The sequence below is a fragment of the Anolis carolinensis genome, chromosome 6 (assembly GCF_035594765.1).
Source record: "Anolis carolinensis isolate JA03-04 chromosome 6, rAnoCar3.1.pri, whole genome shotgun sequence".
NCBI classification, from domain to species: Eukaryota; Metazoa; Chordata; class Lepidosauria; order Squamata; family Dactyloidae; genus Anolis; species Anolis carolinensis.
Genome location: NC_085846.1, coordinates 19,600,665 through 19,625,431, shown reverse-complemented (window position 1 = coordinate 19,625,431; position 24,767 = coordinate 19,600,665). Strand labels below are relative to the sequence as shown.

The 24,767-nt window shown below is 40.9% G+C and overlaps 1 protein-coding gene and 1 pseudogene across 1 annotated transcript; one reads left to right on the top strand and one right to left on the bottom strand.

Moving 5' to 3' along the window:
* On the bottom strand, positions 1-2,083 carry LOC100566892 (olfactory receptor 10AG1-like; annotated as a pseudogene).
* A 13,413-nt stretch (positions 2,084-15,496) lies between these two features.
* Positions 15,497-20,484, top strand: LOC103279785 (erythroblast NAD(P)(+)--arginine ADP-ribosyltransferase). The gene is made up of 4 exons (XM_008116516.3): positions 15,497-15,841; positions 16,908-17,622; positions 18,285-18,320; positions 19,557-20,484. Exons 1-4 carry the CDS (start codon positions 15,782-15,784, stop codon positions 19,568-19,570), a joined length of 825 nt encoding a protein of 274 aa, XP_008114723.2. The 5' UTR covers positions 15,497-15,781; the 3' UTR covers positions 19,571-20,484.
* The last annotated feature ends 4,283 nt before the right edge of the window (positions 20,485-24,767 follow it).

Sequence of the window (24,767 nt, the reverse complement as noted above, 5' to 3'; positions counted from 1 at the left end):
CTCTTTTTTACACAGCCAGCTCATTGGTGGACAAGATGGCAGCAGATACGAAGTTTAGTACTGATGGGAAGCCATAGATGTTATCAATCTGAGTCTACAGAAAGTTCAGTTTCTAGGAGATTCAGCAAATGGCTAGCCCCAGCTACACTAAAGGGGCTCATGGTTGCCATCCTGTGGCCAGAAAAACGTTTTGGGTTGATATTGCCAGCAGAAGGCATTCTATTGCAGCCAGAGCGAGCATGAAGGATATGAAGCCCCTTTGCAAGCATAGGCAAGTGAGAAGGAAGAGGGCTCACCCAAGTCCATATTGGGCATTCTCTTGCAAATGATGATAAGGTATGAGTAACAGAGACTTATTTTGGCCTCCCCACTCCCTCTCCATTAATTCAGTTTATTTACTTATTTATTTACTTTATTTATACCCTACTTTCCTCCTCAAGAGGACTCAACATGCTTTGGTTATTTCAACGTTTCACTTGCTCAATATTTGACTGAATAGGCAAATTGGATATTATTCCAAAGCTCAGATTCAATGATGGAAAACTTGGAATTCAGGCGGAGATGAGATTCTGTATGTCATTTCTCACTATTCATTTTGGATCACAGTGGGCTATTTCAGCCTAGATGATTAATTTTTTAAAATTGCAACGGCCTTTATTGAGGGCTAGCTGTATGCCCCATTAGTAAAAGAGGAAGGCTGTATCAAAGATGGATCGATTCAATCAAAAAAATGTGAGTGGAATAATTAATGACCAGGGCTTTGCGGTTTGGAATCAAGAGTAAGCTTTAACTGATGGTCTCAACCATGCTTACATCAAGAGCTCTCTTATTATTAAACAGCCTCTTCAGGGCAGCTTTCACCTCCTTGTTCCTCAGAGTGTAGATAAGGGGGTTGCAAAGAGGAATGATAATTGTGTAGAACAAAGATAGTAATTTGTCAATTTTCATGAAGTCAGGAGTTTTGGGAAGAACATATGTAAATAATGCAGAGCCATAGAAAAGACTCACCACAGTCACATGAGAGGAACAAGTAGAAAAGCCTTCTGGCGACCTGTAGCAGAACGCATGTGCAGTATAGCCCTTGTGATGTATACATAGGAGGACAGAATGAGCACAAATGGAACCAAGACAAAGGTTGTGTCCTCAAAATAAATTGCCAGTTCATTAGCATAGAGGTTTGCACATGCCAGGTTGAGAATGGGTGGGATGTCACAGAAGAAGTGGTCCATCTCGTTGGATCCACAAAATGGTAGAGAGGAGATGAGCCCAATTTGCACCAGCTGCATTGGGAAACTGATGATAAATGATCCTACTACCAATCCTACCCGCATTCTTTGGTTCATGATGGTCATATAACTCAGTGGCAAGCAGATGGCGAGATAGCGATCATAAGCCATGGCTGCCAGCAGGAAGCACTCAGCCCCACCTAGGAAAAGCATGATGAACATCTGGGAAGCACAGGCTGTTAGGGAAATGGAGCGGTCCCCAGTGGCCAGACTGGCCATCATCTTGGGAAGGGTGACTGAGGTGTAACACATTTCCAATACAGAGAGGCTGCGGAGGAAGAAGTACATGGGAGTATGCAAGGCAGGGTCCATGGTGGTCACCAATACAATCAGACTGTTTCCCAATAGAATAGTGAGATAGATGGCCAGGAAGGCTGAGAATAACAGGCCAGGATACTTATGATATCCCAGCAAGACAAATACATTCACAGTGCTTTGGTTTCCCCAGTATCTGGCCTCCTGGAGATCCATCTGTAGAGACACATACAGCAATGTTTAATTACCTGAAATAATCATGTAGTTAAGCACACTGAGATAATGGCTTACCATACTCACTAAGTCTCAAATATATTGAGAATTAGCCGGTGTTAGGAGCCACACCTAGGGCTGCCAGCTAAAAGTAGAAACAGGGTTTCTGTCCCTTTAATGATTGTGTAGACTAGGGAATTTCAGCATTCTCTTTTTGTACTTGGCAGTTGTAGCGACACCCTTAACAAATGCATCACTTAGAAAATAAGAATATGACATTACAAGGCATCCTATGCTGTAATTAGTTCGAGCTTCACCATTACTTTGGAGTTAGTTGGGTTTTAGGAACAACATGGCAGACTGTTGTCTTATATTTATCTTTCTTTGTCATTGTCACATGGGATCTATACTGCAGCTGAAGCTACAGAACAACTTAAAGTTTCAAAGTAGGTTACATGCATCCAAGTGACTTAATCATTCTTCTTACCTTGCATTCTCTGTTAGTCTCCTGATAATCAGCTATATCTACTATGTTTCTATTTACTTCTTTTGGTTTTAGGGTTGTTGTATGTCTTTCGGGCTGTGTGGCCATGTTCCAGAAGCATTCTCTCCTGACGTTTCGCCCACATCTATGGCAGGCATCTTCAGAGGTTGTGAGGTATGGAGAAAACTAAGCAAAGAGGTTAATATATATCTGTGGAAAGTCTAGGGTGAGAGAGGTCAGTGTGAATGTTGTGTAGTTAATCACTTTAATTAGCATTGAAAAGCTTATCTGCTGTCTTCTTCCTGCCTCTGGGGCATCCTTTGTTTAGAGTCGTTAACTGCCCTTGGTTGATTCATGTCTGGAAATCCTCTGTTTTCAGAGTATTGCTTTTTATTTACTGTTCTGATTTTTGAGTTTTTTTAATACTGGTAGCCAGATTTTGTTCATTTTCATGGTTTCTTCCTTTCTGTTGAAGTTGTCCACATGCTTGTGGATTTCAATGGCTTCTCTGTGTAGTCTGACATGATAGTTGTTAGAATGGTCCAGCATTTTTGTGTTCTCAAATAGTATTCTGTGTCCAGGCTGGTTCATCAAATGCTCTGCTATGGCTGATTTCTCAGGTTGAATTAGTCTGCAGTGCCTTTCATGTTCTTTGACTCTTGTTTGGGCGCTGCGTTTGGTGGTCCCTATGTAGACTTGTCCACAGCTGCATGGTATCCGGTAGACTCCTGCAGAAGAGAGAGGATCCCTCTTGTCCTTCGCTGACCGTAGCATTTGTTGGATTTTCTTCGTGGGTCTGTAGATAGTTTGTAGGTTGTGCTTCTTCATCAGCTTCCCTATGCGGTCAGTAGTTCCCTTGATGTATGGTAAGAACACCTTTCCTCTGGGTGGATTGGTTTTGCATGACTTGATGAGCTCCATGGATTAAAATGGACTGGGAGTACAAATAATATAATTAAAAAAGCACAGCTACAGTTGGCACTCCACATTCAAGGATTCTGTATCCATGACTTGAATATATTCCTCCCCACAAAAAAGTAAACCTTCATTTTGCGATCAGGAAAGAAATATCTTTCCTCACCTGACATGAAGAAAGCATGAAGTACAAGAGGTACTGGCAGCTAGCTCCAACCAAAGTGTAGTGACCTGAGTTAGATAACTCAAGACCACTAACCTGAGAGAACCTAGGCTCTTTCAGACCATCTCTTTCTGTTCTTCACTACTGTGATGCCAAATGGTATTTACTATTGTTTACAGGAATTGTGACACTTATAATTTTTGGCAATCTAATATACTATAGACTCATCACACTTAATGCTTATGTGAAGAATCAAAGCAATGCTAGGCATTCCAGTCTATGAGTCTTTCTATTCATATAAGTGTGTTTTAAATGTTAGGATGTGTGTGTGTGTGTGTGTGTGTGTGTGTATGTATGTATGTATGTATGTATGTATGTATGAGACAGATAAGCAGGTTTTATTTGGGATCAACTAAAATTAACACAGTGAACTTGGTAGGCAGTGTGTTAGGATAACCAACCACACAGAATTTCTTCACCAAATGCATTACCTTGGGCTACTCCAGGACTATTTGAGATATTCTAAATCTGGGCTTGCAGCTCCTGACATCTTTCAAACTCTTTTGAACCTTCCTTATCTGATAAGAAAAAAGAGCTGAAAGCATTTAGAAGTCATGCTTTATCTTTTAAACAGGTCACAGACCTGGTAAAAATACCAGAGACGGGCTTCTGTCTACTTCCGGCTTTGCTTTTATAATTTGAAGGTGTCATTATTTCACGGTCCATGTGGCTGTCAGATGATCCTGGTGAAGATAAAGATCAGACACACTAAAATTGCCACTCTGCCATGGGCAATTGAGTGTCTGATATATAACAAAGGCTTTGAAAGAGACTTAAAATTAGATACATTCCTGGATAATAAGTCAATATAGTACCTGAATACCAAGTATTGTGAACAAATGAGAAAAGAATCCATGTGGACTTCTCATCTAGCTAGTCATGGTAGGGATTTGGAGATGAAACAATTCTCCTGGAATCAAATAAAGCTCCTTTGTTCTTCAAATTGTATTTTTCTGCTTGGAATTAGGACAAAATTTATGCAAATGGAATAGATCCTACACATACCTGGTTATCTGCAAGTTTATTCCTGAGTTGGGGTCTCCTTCTTACAGATCCATTTCTAGTGAGGGATTCTAGAAATAGTCTTTTTGATCTTCTTTTCATATGTGAGTGGTCCTGCTTCCCTCTTCCTATCTATCTGCATCAAGAGGCACTGCAATAAGACGGGAAATGGTTGGACAAAGATAAAGTCTATTTTCCATAGGCTCTGAAATGGCACCACCTTCCTTGATCTACAGGACTGTGGTGTTGATTATTTAGTCGCCATACAAGAATTCTTTTGGCATCCAACTCCATGCAAGATTTGGCTTAGATACCTGTTTTGGATTATTTTTACATGCAACATCAGATCTCAAAGAAAGCAACAACATGCATGTAAAATAGATATCAATCCTCTGTTTTCAAAATCTGCTTCCTTTCCTTAAAGAACAGTCATACATTATTTCCATTATACACCTATCTTTAAAACAAACTTCATGATAATAAAATCAGTCCACCTTACCTGCTCATGTTGGAACCTGAATTAAGATCCTGAAGAGCAAATCCAAAAGCTATGGTATGTCAATAATCAACCGAGGGCATCTCTCTTGATTGTCCCCAAATATTTCTTTGGCTATGTAAGTTTTTCTGAAATGTTCAACATCTAACCCCCTCAAATTCATTTGCATGGTATAGGCAACTAAAAGATTTCCCCTGTTACCAGTTCATTATCTTTCACTTCCCTCCTCTGAAGTTATTATGAATCATACTTTTGTATTACTGGAGTGGACTTTGCTGGATTCCTTGCTTTACATTTGCTTCTTGAGGCTCTAAAAAAGGATGAAACTAGAGAGAGAAGATATGTGTTTGATAGTAAATTTAATCCAAATCAGTTGAAGCAGGGTATCAAATAATATTACTTAGTGAAGGTGTCGCTAAGGCAGCTTGGGGGGGGGGGAGGGGCTTCTATAGCACTTGTGCAGCGAATTTGGTCTGGATTTTAGTGTGAAGTTTTAAAAAGTCACTCAAGGTGCTGAACCTGTGTTGAACGTAATATTCAGCACCTTAGATAGTTCCTATAATTTTTCAGCTAGAGACTAGAAACCAGCAGCCAGCACAGAGACATATAAGATTTGTATTATTTTGATACCTAAGCCAAAATGGTAAAACCCTCTTTCTGTTCCTAACAGGTTTGTTGTTGTTTTTTTAATCAAGTCAACATTGACCCTAGGAATGAGAGACCTTCAAGATCCCCAGCAATAAACTGTCTTGCTCTGGTCTTGCAATCTTTGGGCCAAAGACTTCTTTGATTGAATCTGTCCACCTGTAGTGTGATCTCCTTTCCCTTCTGCCTTCTACCATACTGAAGATTATAATATTTTTCTGGCAATTAAAATACTGCAGCTAAAATATTACGAACAAGAACAGTAGCATAGTAACAACATGAAAAAATAAATGATATTTTTGGACCCCTCATAACACCTGTTCTGTACCTGGCATTATTTGAAAAGCAGTCATATATACACTAGAGCAATTAATGTTATAGACAAATGCAGATCATGCCTAAGTTGGGGTTTGCTAGACTCCCTTACAAACCTAACAAGAACACAAGAAGGATGCACGCTTACCTTCTTTGCAGCCAAGTCAACCCTGTGTTCAACTCTACATTCATTCCTTCTGCCAGAATGAAATCAATTTAAGCCTGCACATTTTCATAGCAATTACTCAAGGGGTTTATAAAGAGCTTACTCACAAATAGGATTTCAAAAGATTGTGTGGATCCCATAAGAGCAAACTTCCTTAAGTTAAAAAGTGGAGAAAGAAAATATGTAAAATAAACTTTTAAAAGTCAGTATGCATTGAGCATTGTGGTAGGGGACAGGGGAATATAATTCTCCCCACCCATGAGGTTGTCAACAGTCATATGCATTATTTGTCTAGAGTGTTTTACTGAATGATATTGGAGGATTATTTTCTGGAATCATATAGTATACTATATACAGTACTATGTTGTTAAGAAGTGAATTCTGGCCTGGCCTTCTAATCCCTTTTCATCCATTGGCAATTGCTATGATCGATATGAGTCTGTGTTACTATTTTTTTGTATGTCAGGAGTGACTTGAGAAACTGCAAGTTGCTTCTGGTGTGAGAAAATTGGTCATTTGCAAAGATGTTGCCCAGGAGATGCCTGGATGTTTTGATGTTTTTACCATCCTTGTGGAAGGCTTTTCCCATGTCCCCACATGGAGCTGGAGATGACAGAGGGAGCTCATCCATGTTCTCCCCGGGCTGGATTTGAACCGACAACCTTCAGGTCAGCAATTGAACCTTCAAGTCAGCAACCCAACTTTCAAGTCATTAGTCCTGCCAGCACAAGAGTTTAACTCACTGTGCCACCGGGAAGCAGCAGACAAATGTTCCCATTCATACAATTAAATCCAGTATGACCAGAAGAAATAGGATCCTGTCACAATTCTCTCTTGCACCAGAGATCACTTCCATGAGGGCTGGCTACTTCTTGACTGACAGAAGAACAGACCATTGCTGATTGCTAAGACTGCTTTCCAGTAAGTGTAAATTGGGTGTTGATCATGGCCCCTAAGTGTCCCCTCAATTAGGGGTTACATAGACATCAAGAATACAAATCAGTCATGGGTTTGTAACTGCAAGTTATACATTCATGACTGCTATACAGGATTACTGTAACATATACAACAAATGTACATATGGGAAAAGACCGGGAATGAACACGGGTGGCATTTCTGGGCTATTCTATTGCCCAAGCCCCTTCAGACCAGCACTTCAATAAATAATTATAAGCCACTACTTGAAAATCCCTACAATGTCTCCAAGCAAGATCTTTTTTATTGCTTTAGGACACTAAACAGATTGAAGTGCATCAGAAGACTACCACCAATTCAAGGAAACCATCGCCAATAAATCTGCAGGGGGAAGGGCCAGTGTGTGCTGACAGATGTTGCTGTCTCACAATATCTGGAGGGATAAAGGTTTTGCATTGAACACATTATGCAGGCTCAGCATCAGGGAATCCACAACATGAAGAGTCCAGTCGATTCTTGTTTCTTCCCAGATGTAATTGCGGAAGTCATCTCTCTATCTTGTCTTTGATACATTTCCGTCTATATACATTTCCATCTAAGATTGCATGGTACACACACAGCCCTTCTAGGTTGCTTTTGTTGTTTTCACCGGTGCTGAATTAACACATTCTTTATGGACAGAACCTATTATAGTGACACACCTAGAATCATGTGGCAGTTGGCGACACATAAATATCCACTAAATTGCTGAGATCAACCCAAGGCCATAGCATCAAAAGGCATTTAACTATCAGTTATACCACAAAATAGCAGACCTTATAACTGGGGCATAATCAGAGCTTCCTTGTATGGGAAAAAAGCTCCTTAGTTTTAGGTCTTCCAAACTGCCCTCCCCAAATATTCTGGAGACAAATATGGCAGTGCTATCAACATTACAGCTGAGGCTTTTAGACATGTAGGGAAGGATCTCTTGAACCTCTCTATGCAAAACCCAACAGTTCACAGCACAAATATAATGTGTTGAGGTCAAAAAAGCAGAAGAAAATAGAAAACTCTGGATTTGTAAGAAAATAAAAGTGAAATTTAGTGAAATGTAACTGAAATTCTACAGCAAGTTTAAAGGTCACACAGCTACTATTAATGGTATTGCTGCCCCTTCTAGGACTCACACTGAAGGCTACATTCTACAGAAATATATTTATATATATTTTTTGCATGTCCTCAAACATACATTTTCAGCAAAGTGAGATAGTGTATTCACAATACAATCATGCCACTAGGAAGCTTCTAAGAGTAAAGATTTTGTGGGTGATGGCAATAGTGATGGGACAAGAGTACTACCCGGGTAGTTGGCTGAATCCATTCTTGGTTTTATGCTAGACTTCAGAGGAGCTATCTAAGACAGTGAACCCTACTTCCCATAAGCTTAGCACATTGGACACCTAACAGCAGGTGCTCACTCCGCTCCCCGGATTCAAACCTGCGACCTTTCAGTCTGCAAGTTCAGCAGCTCAGCACTTTAACACGCTGTACCATCAGGGGCTCATCTATATATCTATATCCATATCATCGATCTATATACTATATATATTATTACAAGGACAGAAGCGAGGTGAAATCTTCTGGACAGGGGCACAAACAGCACAACAAATATCAAAGGGGTATTAACCCTTCCCTATGCTCGCTCTATCTATCTATCTATCTATCTATCTATCTATCTATCTATCTATCTATCTATCTCATAGGGAAGGGCTAACACTCCTGTGGCATTTGTTGTACTGTATTTTGCTAATCAAGAAAATTCCAAGATGGTATGGTAATACGGGATGGGGGAGAAAGGTAGTAACCCAGTAGAGCCGTGGTTCTCAACCTGGGATCCCCAGATGTTTTTGGCCTTCAACTCCCAGAACCCTAACAACTGGTAAACTGGCTGGGAATTCTGGGAGTTGTAGGCCAAAAACATTGGGACCCCAGGTTGAGAATCACTACAGTAGAGGTACATTTACACCGTAGATTGAATGCAGTTTGACACCATTTTAACTGTCATAGCTCAACACTATGGAATCTTAGGATTTGTAGTTATGTAAGGTATCAGCAATCTTTAGCAGAGAAGGCTAATAACTTATAAGACTTCAGACTCATAGGGTTGTGCCATGGGGTCGAACTGCATCATTCTACAGTGCAGATAAACCTTAGACAAAGTTTTTCATTTCAATACCAATTCTAACATTTTAGGTAACTTTGTGCTAATTACATTCTCCTAGCTCAAACTCATGACTGGATAAAACTGTGAGGATAAATGGGGAAAAGGAAAGCTAGGTACGTTTCCTTGATCTCATTGGAGGGAGAATGTGTGTAATTATAATTAATGTATCAATAAAAACGCTTACTTGAGAACTTTTCAATTATTTTACATCTGCAGGCAATTAACTAAGTAAGTAAGTAAGTAGTAAGTAAAAGTTTATTTGTATACCGCCCTCTCTCCCAAAAGGGACTCAGGGCGGTTTCCAATATAAAATCAGCATAAAACATTGTACAATAAAACACTGAAAACACTATAAAACGCTATAAGAATTAGAAACGAAAACAGAACATAACAATTGACTAAAACAATCACATAAGCAGAAGGAATATAATCACTCAAATAACATGAATCCGCAAAGAAAGAGGGAAAAAAAAAGACCACTGGGATGGAGGAGAGGATGGCCTGGAGGGACCACTAGAACTAAAATGCAATGTGATATTCTAAGATGCTTTGGGGCAGAGGAATAAAGTGCAGTGTTTCAAGTCAAAGAGGTGGCCTGTGCAACTACTATAGCTATGGGCTCGGTTATCCAAAGGCGCAGCGGAAGAGCCAGGTTTTAAGCAGCTTTTTGAAGGAAGCCAGGGTGGGTGCTTGCCGGATCTCCTCCGGAAGGGAATTCCAGATCCGGGGAGCAACAATAGAAAAGGCCTGCTCCCTCGTCCCCGCCAACCGAGCCTGGGATGGTGGCGGGAGCGAAAGAAGTGCCCTACCGGATGAACGAAGAGGACGAGTGGGTTCATAGCGGGAGATGCGGTCACAAAGGTAGGCGGGTCCCAAACCGTTTAGGGTTTTATAGGTAAGAACCTGCACCTTGAATTGGGACCGGAAAATAATCGGTAGCCAGTGGAGCTCCTTGAACAGGGGAGTAGATCTCTCCCTGTAGTTTGCTCCAGTTAACAACCTGGCAGCCACACGTTGGACTAACTGAAGTTTCCGGGCCGTCTTCAGGGGCAACCCCACGTAGAGTGCATTGCAATAATCCAGTCTAGAGGTGACTAAGGCGTGGACCACCATGGCCAAGTCAGACTTCACGAGGTATGGTCGCAGCTGGCGCACAAGCTTTAATTGTGCAAAGGCCCTCCCGGCCACCGCCGACACCTGAGCCTCAAGTGTCAGTGATGAGTCCAGGAGGACCCCCAAGCTGCGGACCTGCGCCTTCAGGGGGAGTGCGACCCCATCGAGCACAGGTTGCCACCCAATACCCCGATCAGACTTGCGACTGACCTCGAGGACCTCTGTCTTGTCAGGATTGAGCTTCAGCTTGTTCGCCCTCATCCAGGCCATTACAGCGACCAGGCACTGGTTCAGTATCTGAGGAGCTTCCTTGGAATTAGGTGGAAATGAGTAGTAGAGTTGAGTGTCATCTGCGTAGAGATGGCACCCAACTCCAAAACTCCGGATGACCTCGCCCAGCGGTTTCATGTAGATGTTAAAGAGCATGGGGGATAAAATGGAACCTTGCGGGACCCCACAGGTCAAAGGCCAGGGGTCCGAGCAGGTATCACCCAGCTTCACCAACTGGGAACGGCCCTCCAGGAAGGACTGGAGCCACTGGAGCGCAGTACCCCCAAGGCCCGTCCCAGAGAGCCGTCCCAGAAGGATACCATGGTCGATGGTATCGAAAGCCGCTGAGATGTCCAGGAGAACCAGAAGGGACACACTCCCCCTGTCTAGCTCTCTGCGGAGGTCATCCACCAAGGCGACCAAAGCCGTCTCAGTACTGTGACCAGGCCTGAAGCCGGACTGTGAATGGTCCAGAAAATCAGTGTCGTCTAAGAATCCCTGGAGCTGAGAAGCAACCACCCTCTCCAGTACCTTGCCCAAGAAAGGGAGATTGGAAATTGGTCTATAGTTGTTAAGAGTAGACGGATCCAGGGATGCCTTTTTTAGAAAAGGCCTAATTACTGCCTGTTTTAGGCTAGATGGAAAAATCCCTTGTTCCAGAGATGAGTTGATAATTTTCTCAAGCCAAATTAACAAATCTCCCCTGGTCAGTTTGATTAACCAGGAGGGGCAAGGATCTAGGGAACAAGTGGTCGCTCTCGTAGCTCCAAGGAACTTGTCCACGTCATCAGGGCGAACAAGCCGAAACGAATCCATCAAGATCGGACAGACAGATGCCTCAGGCACCTCACCTGGCATTGCACTAACCCCAGTGTCTAACTCAGAGCGTATCCGAGCGACTTTATCTGCAAAAAAGTGCGCGAAATCGCTGCACTGGGTTGCTGGGTTGTCAGGGGTCTCCTCCCCCTGGGGAGGATGGAGGAGCTCCCCAACAACCCGAAACAACTCCATTGGTCTATTGATTGCAGATGCTATGCGGGCAGCCGAGAAAGCCTTTCTGGCTGCCCGCAAGGCCGCAGAATAGGCCCTAACAGCGGCTCTAGCCCGTGTTCGGTCGGATACCCTACGAGTTCTCCGCCAGGAGCACTCTAGACCCCTTCTCGACCGCTTCATCAGGGCCAGCTCCCTTGTGAACCAGGGAGCCCTGGTGCGTCGGCGGGTTGAGAGGGGACGTTCAGGGGCAATCGTGTCTATCGCCCTAACTATCGCCTTCACCTTAACTAAGGTGAAGAAGTGCTAAGAAACACGCTTACTAAATTGCAAAGATGCACAATGAAACAATAACAACAATGTTGGATGTACGTTGGGGGTGTCTGATGAAATCGTAGGCCTGATGTTCATCTGGCACTGTAATGCATCAGACCTTATTTCCTTTGGTCCCATTGGGCACAAATCTTTTTTCCAGTTCTGCTACCTAGTTATACAATAGCAGATCTCGACTGGATACAGACATTGCATATCTCTGCAATTCTACTTCCTGCACATGCAAGCCCATTTATGAGCATCCTAAAAGGATTTCAGTCATAGTTTTGTCATCAGAATCATTAACACATTTTAGGAAGTTACTTTTAAATGTATTTTTAGTGATATTTCCAAAACTCAACCAAAGTAGGACATTACTTTTTGAGCTGAAATGTTGAAAACTGTCTTTTGTTTTGCAAGTGTTAACTACCATTTATTATTTAGAAAGCAGAACATCAGAATGGTATAATCTGCTTGTGCATGCATACTCTAGGGATGCTCAAGTCCCATGACATACAACGGTATAGTAAAATGGCGCCCCTTATACAACAAAGCAAAATCTAGATTGTTTTTTGGATTTTTAAAAAGATCTTGGAATATTTTCAAGCTATGGATGGTTGAATCTGTGGATATAGAGGGCTGGCCTCTACTGTGGCAAAGCCCCTTGTCTATAGAGTGATGAAATCTGTTTTCTTGTGAATTTGTGAATGGATTATTTTGCTATTTGTCCTAAGACCTGAAAAAGGAAAAAAAAAATCATTTACTTTATCAGCCAGATTTACCCTGCCTGTTTCTGTGGTTGCCTCTGATAACTTCTTATAACATTGGTTTATTGAAATTATTCAACTGGATGAGGTGAAAGTCTATCTGCATCACCTCTCTCATTCCGACCTATCAGTTACTTGGAAAGTTTATTCCAAAGTTAGCATACTTGCCCAACATGTGACCTTTAATTGTAGTGTTTGGATGTGGAAATGATAATTACACCTAATTGCTCGATTTGGGCTTGGCTTATGCTGTTGAGAGAGGCCCCTTTGAGACTTGGAACTTAATGGCAAGAGGGACCTTCAGGTAAACAAACACAGGCCAGAAACAATGTTATTCACAAAGTTAATCTTGAAAATGAGATGAGAAAGTTTTGCCAAGGCATTCCATCTTTTGCCAGTCTATTGATTTTGCTAGATGCGCCTTCAATGAGGGCAATGGATACAAGTGCTCTTTGGTGGTAGTTGTTAGCTCCCATTACCCTAGAATGATGAATGCACTATAGAGTTTAGCCAACTATCAAAACTATTGAGGATGTTGAACCCTGTGCCCAAAATAGATCCAGCACTTTGGATAGCTCCTTTAAAGCTTAGGTAATGGGGACATCTACATTTGAAAATTAATGCACTTGGCATCACTATTGCTGTGGCTCAATACTACAAAAGCCTGGAAGTTGTAGCTTTGCAAAGTCTTAGTTTTCTCTGCCCAAGAGTGCCAGTGCTTCATAAAACTATAAATCCCAGGATATCACAGCCTTGAGCCATGGCAGTTAAAATGGAGTCAAACTGCCATTATCTTACAGTGTAGCTGTACTCAAAGATAGAGGCAGAATATGACACAAAAGGAAACCTTAAAAATCTCGGACCTCTGAATCAAAGTTAAATTAAAATAATATTTACTTCTTTAATTAATATTTCAAGGCATCTTGATCATAAGAAGATTGCAAGGTGTAGTGGGGCTGGCGAGTTGAAGTTGCACCATGTGCCATTTCTTATGAAAAAAGATAAAATAAATTTTGATTTAACTTCTAATTATTAAAAAAGTAAAGATATTTTCTAATTAAAGCATTCCTTCAAGACCACATTCTTGCTCTGCTTTATGATTCACTGCAATTTGTTTGGCTCACTGTTACTGAGACTTGGAAAGATGTCTTAATTTAAATGAGTTTCTGGCTGCAACTTTATTGTGCCTGCACTCAGCAAAAAGGGGGAGGAAAACAATATTCTATTAGTATAATTTCCTGAACAAATTGGAGTAGAAGGGGAGGGCAAGGGCATTAGAAGCACTGCCCAGAGAGAGACATCCTCCTGCTGAAAAACACCAGTGCTGTAATAATTCAGTAGAGGTTGAGTATCCTTAATCCAAAATGCTTGGCACTAGAACAGTTTTGATTCCCCTCCCCCCAGATTTTTGAATGTCTGTATTTGTATACATGTACATAACGAGAAATATTGGATATGAAACTCAAGCCCAAGGTTATTGGTGTTTCATTTTTGGTTTTCCCCTGACATTAAGTCTAGTTGTGTCCAACTCTGTGGGTTGGTGCTCATCTCCATAAGCTGAAGACTCGGTGTTGTCTGTAGACATCTTCAAGGTCATGTGGCCAGCATGACTGCATGGAATGCCGTTAATGTTTCATAGACACCTTATATACCTAGGCTGAAGGTAATTTTATAAACACTGACCCCAGATTCACCACATATGTGTTGGATCCAGGACTATTCTGGAAAAGATTTATACTGGAGCAAACTGCCAAGTGTAGACATAACCTTTCGCAGAAATACAGCATTATGGGTCTACTTAACTGTCATGACTGCATTTTGTGAAATCATAGGGTATGTAGTGAGTTATATCTATGTGTATGTGCCTTCAAAATGGCTGTTATTTATGGTGACCCCATGAATTTCAGAGGTTTTTTTTTTAAAGGCAAAGAGCACTCAGAGGTAGTTTTGCCAGTTCCTTTCTCTGAAATATAGCCTATATTGGTATTTGTTGGTGCCCTCCCATCCAAGTGCTAGCCTGGTCAAACTTTTGCATAGACCCAAAGACCCTGGAACCTATCAGTGTTCCTGGGGACTGTGAAAGGAAAGTGGTTGCCAACACACACACACAAATCTTACTTGGAGAAGCTTCTAAAAAGTCTCCTTCTTTTGAGTGGGAAGATCTTAAAAATGTCTTCTGAGAAATGTTATCTTAGCTCTGCTTTAGTAATATACCAGTACTACAGGGATAGTTGAGAGGAATATCCACCTAGTGAGTCAATACTGAATCAGACCATTAAATAAGACACATCTAGAATCTACTTCAGCCAAGTAACACTTCAGTGTTTTCCAGTCAGCATTTCTTATTGGCACTTCATCTCTTAAAAAGTTGGAATGTCTTTTGTCTGGATGCTGCCAAGTTCTTTCAGACTCATCACACTGGAATTTTGGATAGAAACCTCAACAATTTTTGATAAACTATATATATTTATGTATGTGTATAAGTAAACAGTGTCTTCCAGATCCTTAAACCCACTCACCCAGACAAATGTTTCAGAGTCGCATATTCTTTTCCAATTTCTTATTGCCTGTCCACTTGTAATCATAGAATCATAGAATAGTAGAGTTGGAAGAGACCTCATGGGCCATCCAGTCCAACCCCCTGCCAAGAAGCAGGAAATCGCATTCAAAGCACCCCCGACAGATGGCCATCCAGCCTCTGTTTAAAAGCCTCCAAAAAAGGAGCCTCCACCACAGTCCGGGGAAGAGAGTTCCACTGCCAAACAGCCCTCACTGTGAGGAAGTTCTTCCTAATATTCAGATGGAATCTCCTTGGACTAGACTGCAGCTATTATAGTGCAAAGAAGACCTTTCCTCAGAAAAGTGAAACAGTCACATGTTGGAGATAAGTGAAATAAATTGATGTTATCTACATCCCATGGTGAAGCGTTTTTTTTTTCGAAACACATCTTGTACCCATCTTGTTATCTCCTTAGCGGTTATCACAAGTTAGCTTTATTTCAGTTGGGCCAGCTAGTTTATCTGTGTTAGACTCCTAGAAATAGGCACCAAGGGGTTATAGTCAGAAGGCAAGGAGGAAAGGTTCTTCATTGTCTAAAGAATCCTTTTTTCTAGTTTTGGTCTTCATCGTCAACTTGACTCTTGGAAAGCCCTAATCCAAACCTACCATATCTCCTTTATAATTCTGAGATTTGTGCAGGGTACTAGGATGGAGAGGCCTTCTTTGATTTTTATTTTAATCACATTCATGGTGCTATCGCATGTGGTGGTAAGTCTCATCTATCTTATTCCCATTTCAGTGAAAAATGCCTAGTTAGAGAGAACAAAGGTGGTGGTGGTAGTGGTGAGTTGACATTCAGGGTTTGCTTGTGTCAGAGAAGAAGAAATGGATTTACTGTGGTTGAATGTTATGGGAGGGTTGGAGAATGGGATCATGCCAATGCTAAGGAGGTGTACTCCACACATTAAAGGTGGTCTGAGAGTAGATCTTGTCATATATGTGGAGGCTTTCTATGTATGTGAGATATGGGGAAACTGGTTTTCCCTCATCTAGAGAGTTCCATAGCTCCATCAGTCTTTCCTATTGTCGTATGTTTCACCTTTGAGTGCAAAAACTCACTGCAGAGGGTTCTCGGAAAGCGCACACCTTTCTTATATGATCACCAAACACTTGAATGGGGCTTCTGTGTCAGCCGTTTCATGACGAGACCCAAAAGTCCAGTTTCCAGTGTTGCAACACTGGACTCATCATGCATGATTAGATGCTTAGTCTGACAGGGAGTCCTGCTCTTACTTAATATTTTAAAATGGACAGAAATTTGTAGTTTGTTGTGGCATCTGAACCCTTTGACAGAGAAGGATAAATATCTCACAAAAATAGAAATCCCAACACTCCATAGCATTAAGTCATGTTTGTTTATGTGGTGTCAAATTCTGTAACTCTGCAGTGTCGATACAGTTTACATTTATCCATTAGTTCATCATTTTACTTTTGCAATTATTTTAGTATTTTTAGTAATTGCTTTATGAGGGTTATTTTGAAAGTCGGCATTACAATTTTCATTAAAATGTCCCCTTTTATGTACTTTTGAACATCTTTCCACTGATGTAATTGTTGCATGCACTACTTGCCCTCTACAATCCATCTTCATTAATTTAACTCATTAAACTAATGCTGTTTAAGTCCATATGCTGATGACAATGAAACATTCATCTCAGATTGAGGGTATTTCTTTGTCTGCTTAAGATAGCAGGGACTCTACCTTTCAAATAGCGAACTTATTTATCTGTTCTCTGAGAGGCCAGCATGACTCATGCTATGCAATTGATTTCAGACTAGCTTCAATAAAATGTCAAAAAAGAAGGCCAGACCTGAACTGAACATGGCACATGCCTCTCTTGATGATCAGTATGATGGCTGCATGGCAAGTATGAAGCGGCTCTTGCCCTCTCTCTTTCGAAGTGAGCTGAATGCATCTACACTGTATAGTGAAGCTTGGGAGAAAGCCCTATTTGAGTGGCAAGAGAATAAGACATGGTTGTATCCAAGGAAATTAGAAGAACTCTCTGAGGTGGCTCTCTATGCATATACTCTAGGATACCCTCCACTCTATCAGGAGTTTAATTCTGCCACCCGCACAGCTGCAAAAGGGCCAGAAGAATATGCTGCCTACCCTTTCAAATCTCTCCATTTTCTCTTAACTTGGGCAACCAGATTCCTGGGAAAGAAATTCAGTTGCCAGCGAGTCTACAGGGGCACCGGTGTGAATTTTTCTGTTGGCCACTACTTCCGGTTTGGGCAGTTCACCTCCACATCAGAGGATCCAGAAATAGCCCAGTTCTTTCAGACAGTAACTTACTTCAAGTTGGTCACCTGCAAGGGGATTGGGATCAGTGAGGCGTCATATTTTCAACATGAGCAGGAAGTCTTAGTCCCTCCTTATGAGATGTTCAAAGTCACATCAGTGGAAAAACACCCAACAAACAAGACGATCATGGCCGTTTCAGTGGGAACCTGCAGCGACCATAACTGTATTTTTGTGGGGGAAGGTAACTAAATTAGATTTATTACGCTTTCTGTTTTATAGGGGTGAAAGTTATAATTCAGCATTCATCTGTCTTGCAAAGACCCCTCTCCTGTTTGGATTTAGTATGGTTGGGAGGGCAGAAGAATGCAGGTAAATCTCTGTAAGTGATTGAATGTTAGGGCCCTTCCACACAGCCATATAACCCAGAATATCAAGGCAGATAATCCACAATATCTGCTTTGAACTGGGTTATCTGAGTCCACATTGCCATATAATCCAAAAGATCTCAGCTGGCATTTGGAAACAATAAACATTGACAAAATTATGATCTGTCAACTGCAAAAGGCCACCTTACTGGGATCTACACGCATCATCCAAAAATACATCACAAAGTCCTAAACAATTGGGAAGTGTTCGACTTGTGATTTTGTGATATGAAATCCAGCATATAGATCCCTTTGCTATGTCATACTATGGTAATTATAATAATAATGGTACACTATCACTGGGTATGGCACTTTACAAGTAAAAAAACCCCCATTCTACAAAACAGTTCCCTGGTATCTGGAAACCATTTACCTGATTCTGGGCCAAGGCATGGTGACACTGGCAGGACATAATGTGGGATTTCTCTTCTTATAAAGCTGACTGTCTGTGAGCTAATTTTCTTTCTCTGTGTTATAGTTTTGAAGTATACCAAGAGATGTCAAGACCATCAAGGTGTGTGGAGCAGTAAGATATACTCTGGTGGGGAGGGACAAGAAATAATTTTACAGTTGCTTTGGGGAAAAAACCCTGGGTGACGCAGCAGATTAAACCGCTGAGCTGCTGAAATGGCTGACCAAAAGGTTGGCAGTTCAAATCCAGGAGCGGGGTGAGCTCCTGCTTTTAGCTCCAGCTTCTGCCAACCTAGCAGTTCGAAAACATGCAAATGTGAGTAGAACAATAGGTACCGCTTTGGCGGGAAGGTAGCGTCTCTCCCAGCAGACCTTGGAGGCGTCTATAGACAACGCTGGCTCTTTGTCTTAGAAATAGAGATGAGCACCAGTTCCCAGAGTCAGACATGACAAGACTTAATGTCAAGGGAAAACCTTTACCTTTTACCTTGGTAAAAAAAAAATCAGGATTCTCAGGTTTTTCCATAATCTTTGTAAGAGTTGTGGAAAGTGATAATCTCAACATTAAAGATTGATTATAACAGAATCAAGATGCATTACTGTGAAAACTGGACACCCGTTTTTCCCTATCAGCTCTAGTTTTTTGTGATGCAGTGTCATATGCTAGTCTCCAGCTGCTTGCCCACAGAAAATAATGATAACCATATCTAAGAAACTAGAGCTGATGTGGTCTATCCAATACAATGTTCTTAAAAGTTTCCCCAGATAACTCCAGAAACAGGTCTAAAAACCAAGACACTAAGAAATATTTTTTTCGTTGGGCTGTGTAATAGTAGACCTTATTGAACTGAATGACTTCTATAGATTCTCACTGGAGGACATAGGGAATTCCTAACAAGAATTTATTTATTTATGTATTTATTTACAGCATTTATATTCCGCCCTTCTCACCCTGAAGGTGACTCAGGGCGGATCACATTACACATATAGGCAAACATTCAATGCCTTTTAACATAGAACAAAGACAAACAAACATAGGCTCCGAGCCGGGCCTCGAACTCATGACCTCCTGGTCAGAGTGATTCATTGCAGTGATTGATTGCAGCTGCTCTCCAACCTGCGCCATAGCCTGAGCCGATTTGCTAGATCCTCCAATGAGATTCTAGAGTAACTGCTAGATGTGGGCACATGAAACTATGGTCACCAGTCCTGCAGGTATAGTGAATATTGTATCAGTTGATGTGGCAAAATATTTGAGATTTTTCAATATGTACTGTAACTGGATACACATATACTCCTGGTTAATATATGTTTGCTCTTCCTCTCTTTCCCTTGACAGTGTTGTATTTGTGAGACTTGGTCTTGCCAGTATCTCCAGAATGCAGCCTATCAAGATTTATGCTTCACAAGGATCTCTGTGAAATTTCCATTTTCTTTATTTCTGTGTCAGACTCTAAAGCTGATCCCAAATGTTCCTGTTAATGTAATTTCCCTTTTCTGGGTGACAAATTGGTGGGAAGCAGGGAGGTTAGATACCAAGTCACATTCATACTTATGATTTCTGAAGGCAGACTGCATTGTTCTTTTTGTCTTTTAATTGCTGAAAGTGGAGCCCCCGGTGGTGCAATGGATTAATCCCTTGTGCTGGCAGGACTGCAGACTGAAAGGTTGGCAGTTCAAATCTGGGAAAAGCAGGTGAGCTCCCTCTGTCAGCTCTAGCTCCCCATGCAGGGACATGAGAGAAGACTCACACAGGATGGTAAAACATCAAATATCCAGGCAACATCCTTCCAGACAGCCAATTCTTTCACACCAGAAGCGACTTGCAATTTCTCAAGTCAGTTCTGACACAAATTTTTTTTTTTTGCTGAAAGTCATTGTTTATCCCTTTCAAATCTTCCTCCACTCTAGTGAGTTTGCCCATTGATTGGGAATGGTGGTAGTTGAGTCCAACAATTTCTGGAGGGTTATAGGCCCCCCTCCCAAATTTGTTAAATATTAGGCAAAACAAAGTAAGATGCAAGATTCATATTCCTAAAACGGTGCACCAGAAAATCAATGGGCCATCACAGATGAACAGCCTGCAAACACAAAATAAAGGAACACGTTTCAATTTAACTTTGAAGGACCAAGCTAAAAAAAAAACCTTTAAATAACCTGACCTATTTAAGATTTCTTTGACTCTTTGGTATAGAACATAAATATTCTTTCTTATTGTTTCTGGTTTTTTATATCAGTGCATAATAAAAATACGTCTTGAATGCAAACTTGCAATTTTTTGATATCTGTAACTTTATGATGCCTGTTGATGTTATGCTATAGAGAGGGAAGAGGAAGAGAGAATATTTATTGGTATTTCAAAATAACAGTGGTTGCTTTAGGATAATGTACATCTACACTGTAGAATTATTGCTGCTTGACACTTCAATTGCTAATCCTCAATGCTATGGAATCCTGAGAGTTCTAGTTTGGTGAGGCATCAACACTCTGACAGAAAAGGCTAAAGACCTTGCAAAACTACAGATCCCATGATTCCAAACTGCCTAATTTTACAGTAGATGCACTCTAGTGGGATTCTGTCATTCATATGTGTTCATTTCAAACTTCAGAACGGCAGGAGCTATGGGGACTTAATTTTAAAATTAACTAGTTGCCACTACAGTTTCCTGTCTTATAAAGTAATGAGAATTATTTCAACTACTTCTACTTTCTTGTTATATAAAATATTTACAATAATTACTTTTCAATTACTGGAGTTTTTCCTCACCAGAAAACTACAAGGCACTGTGTTATATTACAAAATAGATGTGCACTTTTTGTAACTATTGAAGAAACTAAACAGAAAAATCCTGTCTTGCAACAATTACAGTTATAATGAAGTTATTTCTCGTTTGGGTTGGGGGGGGGGTGTCTATATCTGGACCAAGGGTTGCACTTTGCCCACTACTGCAGTATATTAAAGAGTCTCCAAATTTGGAAGCATAATCTTGCTGCCATTTAAAGTGACATGATTGATTTAGTTATACATTATTTTTATTGTTGTGTGTCATCAAGACATTTCTGATTAATGTTGACCCCAAGGTGATCCTATCATGGGGCTGAGAGTGTTTGGCTCATCCAAGGTCACCCAATGGGTTTCCTTTGCCAAGTGTGGAATTGAACCCTGGTCTCCATGGTCACAGTCCAACATCCCTATCTCTATGTCTATGTGAACGATTACATTACAAGTCCTGGAATGAGTCGGGGCTGGATGGTGTTTGCATGCACGGCAGAGGCTGGCTTCAAAATGGTTCCAGGATCTATAGTATCCACGGCTTGACAGAATGCACATGTTCAGATCAGCAGTGTCTGCACAGTGATTCGCATTCTGCAGAGTCAATTTTGTTCGGCAATGTGGTTTGCACTAGAGAGCACTGATGCACATTAAGGGATCTATTTCAGGCCCCATCTATACTGCCATATAAAATCCAGACTATCTGCTTTGAACTGGATTATATTAGTCTACACAGCCATATTATCCAGTTCAAAGCAGATAATTTGGATTTTATCTGGCAGTGTAGATGGGATCTCAGACTATTCTTCAACTTTATATCAGTTAAAAGCCCTTAGAGCAGACATGAGCAAAGTTCAGCCATCCAGGTGTTTTGGACTCCTACAATTCCTAACAACCAACTGCAAAGTGATTGTAGTGCAATTTCATGGTGAGCGCTGTCTAGACACTGCACTTTCAAGCTGCCTTCAAGCTGCCCTAAATGATCCATGTGGTGTGCCCTAATTACTTAAATCACTTAACAGCAAGACTGCTTAAAGCAGTCCCTGCTACAATTAATCTGTCAGACAAACTTGGCTTTGAATATAGCAGAATCGCTTATACTTTCCTTAAAGTACTTACATGCATCAAAAAAGTACTGCCATTAAGATTTATGTTGAAGAGTCTCAGTTTTTTAAAATTCAACTGAATTTAAGCTATTGCATGAGAAATCAGTCAAAGCCAAGGAAAACTTTGAAACTTTTTTTTCCTGGCAAGGCCACTATGTGTTTCTGTATCTTCCTTTTGCCTTCAGCTGTGACAGTTTCTTGTTGATATTATTAAACTGTTATGAGTGTGCGGCAACACCTGTGTCCAGAGCTGCTCTTTACTTTGTAGTACCTGGTAATCAGCTCTTTGGCAAAGTTTGTTCCAAACTTAGTTTGCATGTCTGATCTGGCATCTAATTAAGTGCCTTGCTGGATCTGTCTGTGACAATTACTTATAATTATTGGCTTTGCAGATGCTTTGTGCTTTGGAGAGATATCCCACTGGGAGTTAGTGCTGAATAGCATTCAGGTAAACACAAGATATAGACAAATTTGAAATGAGAGTTTTACATAAGTTTATATTAATTGGAATTTTAAAACATGCAGACTAATTCACAACAACTAGTCACAACAAATAATCAACAGACAGAAATAAAATAAAGATGAGATAAAGAAGAAGAAAAATTATATATCTATTAATATAGTAAGGTCTGTACCCATGCGGGATACATTCCCGGCTGGATTGTGGATGCATGAAACTACAGATATAACTGAATATCATTAAATTACATCATTTCCACTTCCAGCATACCATAGAATAGTATTGCAGGACCTAGAGAAAGTGATGTACAGTGTTTCATCACTACTTCACAGTCCACTTTTCGCGGATTCGCTGTTTTGCGGTTTTTCAATAAACTCTAAAAGACTATTAGAAATAATAAAAAAATTACAATTTACAGCCTGAGGAAGGAGAAGTCAAAGGGAGAGAAAAGGAGCCCAAGCGGCAACAGGAAGAGGCGGGGGCTATTTATCAGCACACGATTGGTTGATAAAGACTTAAAATAGTGTATAACTATTAAAATAATGTATAAAAATTAAAATAAATATAGTGTCCTTACTTTGTGGATTTTCACTTATTGCGGGTGGTCCTGGAACATAACCCCAGCGCTAAGTGAGGGAACACTGTATATCATAGTACTGCATGTAGAACCCAGCAAATTCCTACAGAGACTATTTCCCCAGGGATTGGTAACTAATAACAATAACAATTTTATTTTTATATCCTGCCTCCATCTCCCCAGAGGGACTCGGGGCAGCTTACATGGGGATAATTTAAAATAGCACAATAAAGTTTGTAAAACAACATCATAAAACAATATAAAGCAAACACAACTAAAGTTGTAAATAGGGGGTTCTGTACTTACAGAGTTATTACTATACTTATATATAGCTAAAACTAAACCCAAGACACAAAACTGACACCATAACACCCTCTAAAACACCATTCTATTACAATAAACATAGTCTGACTAGCCAGAAATTAACCAAAAAAACAGAATGATGGGAGTTTTTGTACGATTGTCTCCATGCAATTTGGATATTTAGTTAAGGCCTTTCAATTTGGGGCATTCCTTCTTTTGATCTTGATTGTCGTTGTCTCACTCGTTCAGTCGTTTTCGACTCTTCGTGACCTCATGGACCAGTCCACGCCAGAGCTCCCTGTCGGCTGTCACTGCCCCCCTTTCCTTCAAGGTCAAGCCAGTCACTTCAAGGATACCGTCCATCCATCTCGCCCTTGGTCGTCCTCTCTTCCTTTTTCCTTCCATTTTCCCCAGCATCGTGATCTTTTCCAAGCTTTCCTGTCTTCTCATGATGTGGCCAAAATACTTCAACTTTACCTCTAATATCCTTCCCTCCAGTGAGCAGCCGGGCATTATTTCCTGGAGGATGGACTGGTTGGATCTTCTTGCCATCCAAGGCACTCTCAGGATTTTCCTCCAGCACCAAAGTTCAAAAGCGTCTATCTTCTTTCGCTCAGCCTTCCTTATGGTCCAACTCTCGCATCCATAGGTTACTATGGGGAATACCATGGCTTTCACTATGCGGACCTTCGTTGCCAGTGTGTTGTCTCTGCTTTTCAGTATTTTATCGAGGTTGGCCATTGCTCTCCTCCCAAGAAGTAAACGTCTTCTGATTTCCTGGCTGCAGTCTTGATAATCAATGGTATATAATGAAGATCTATTTGTCTCTTCATACACCTATACTGAGCAAGTCAATGAGGAAAAATTAGACAGACTCAGTGTTGGCTTCAACATCAGTGGGGCAGTAAGTCCATTATTGCATGTAGTCCAAACTTTAAAAGGAATTGCCAAGGTGCTTTTTCAAAACCCCATTATGGCATTGCCCCCCACCACCACCCCAATTAATATAGCATACCAATACTTCCCCATCAATGATGTGGACCTCCAGATGTTGTGAAATTCTCCTCAACCCAATTCTGCATAGGCCCTAAGAAGGGATGTTGGAAGCTGCACAGGCCAACAGTATCTGAACAGAGAGCCAAATGTTGCCTGTTCTTGATTTATCATGTATTTCATAGCAAAACTCAGCGTAAAGACACAGAAGACCAACAGGAAGAATCCATATCTGATTAAAACCATTTATAATCTGCCGATTGGTGTGGTTTCTTGCTTCCCTCCTTACATGTCACATTTTTCTTGATGAATATCTGTGGCTAAACCTAATCACCCTT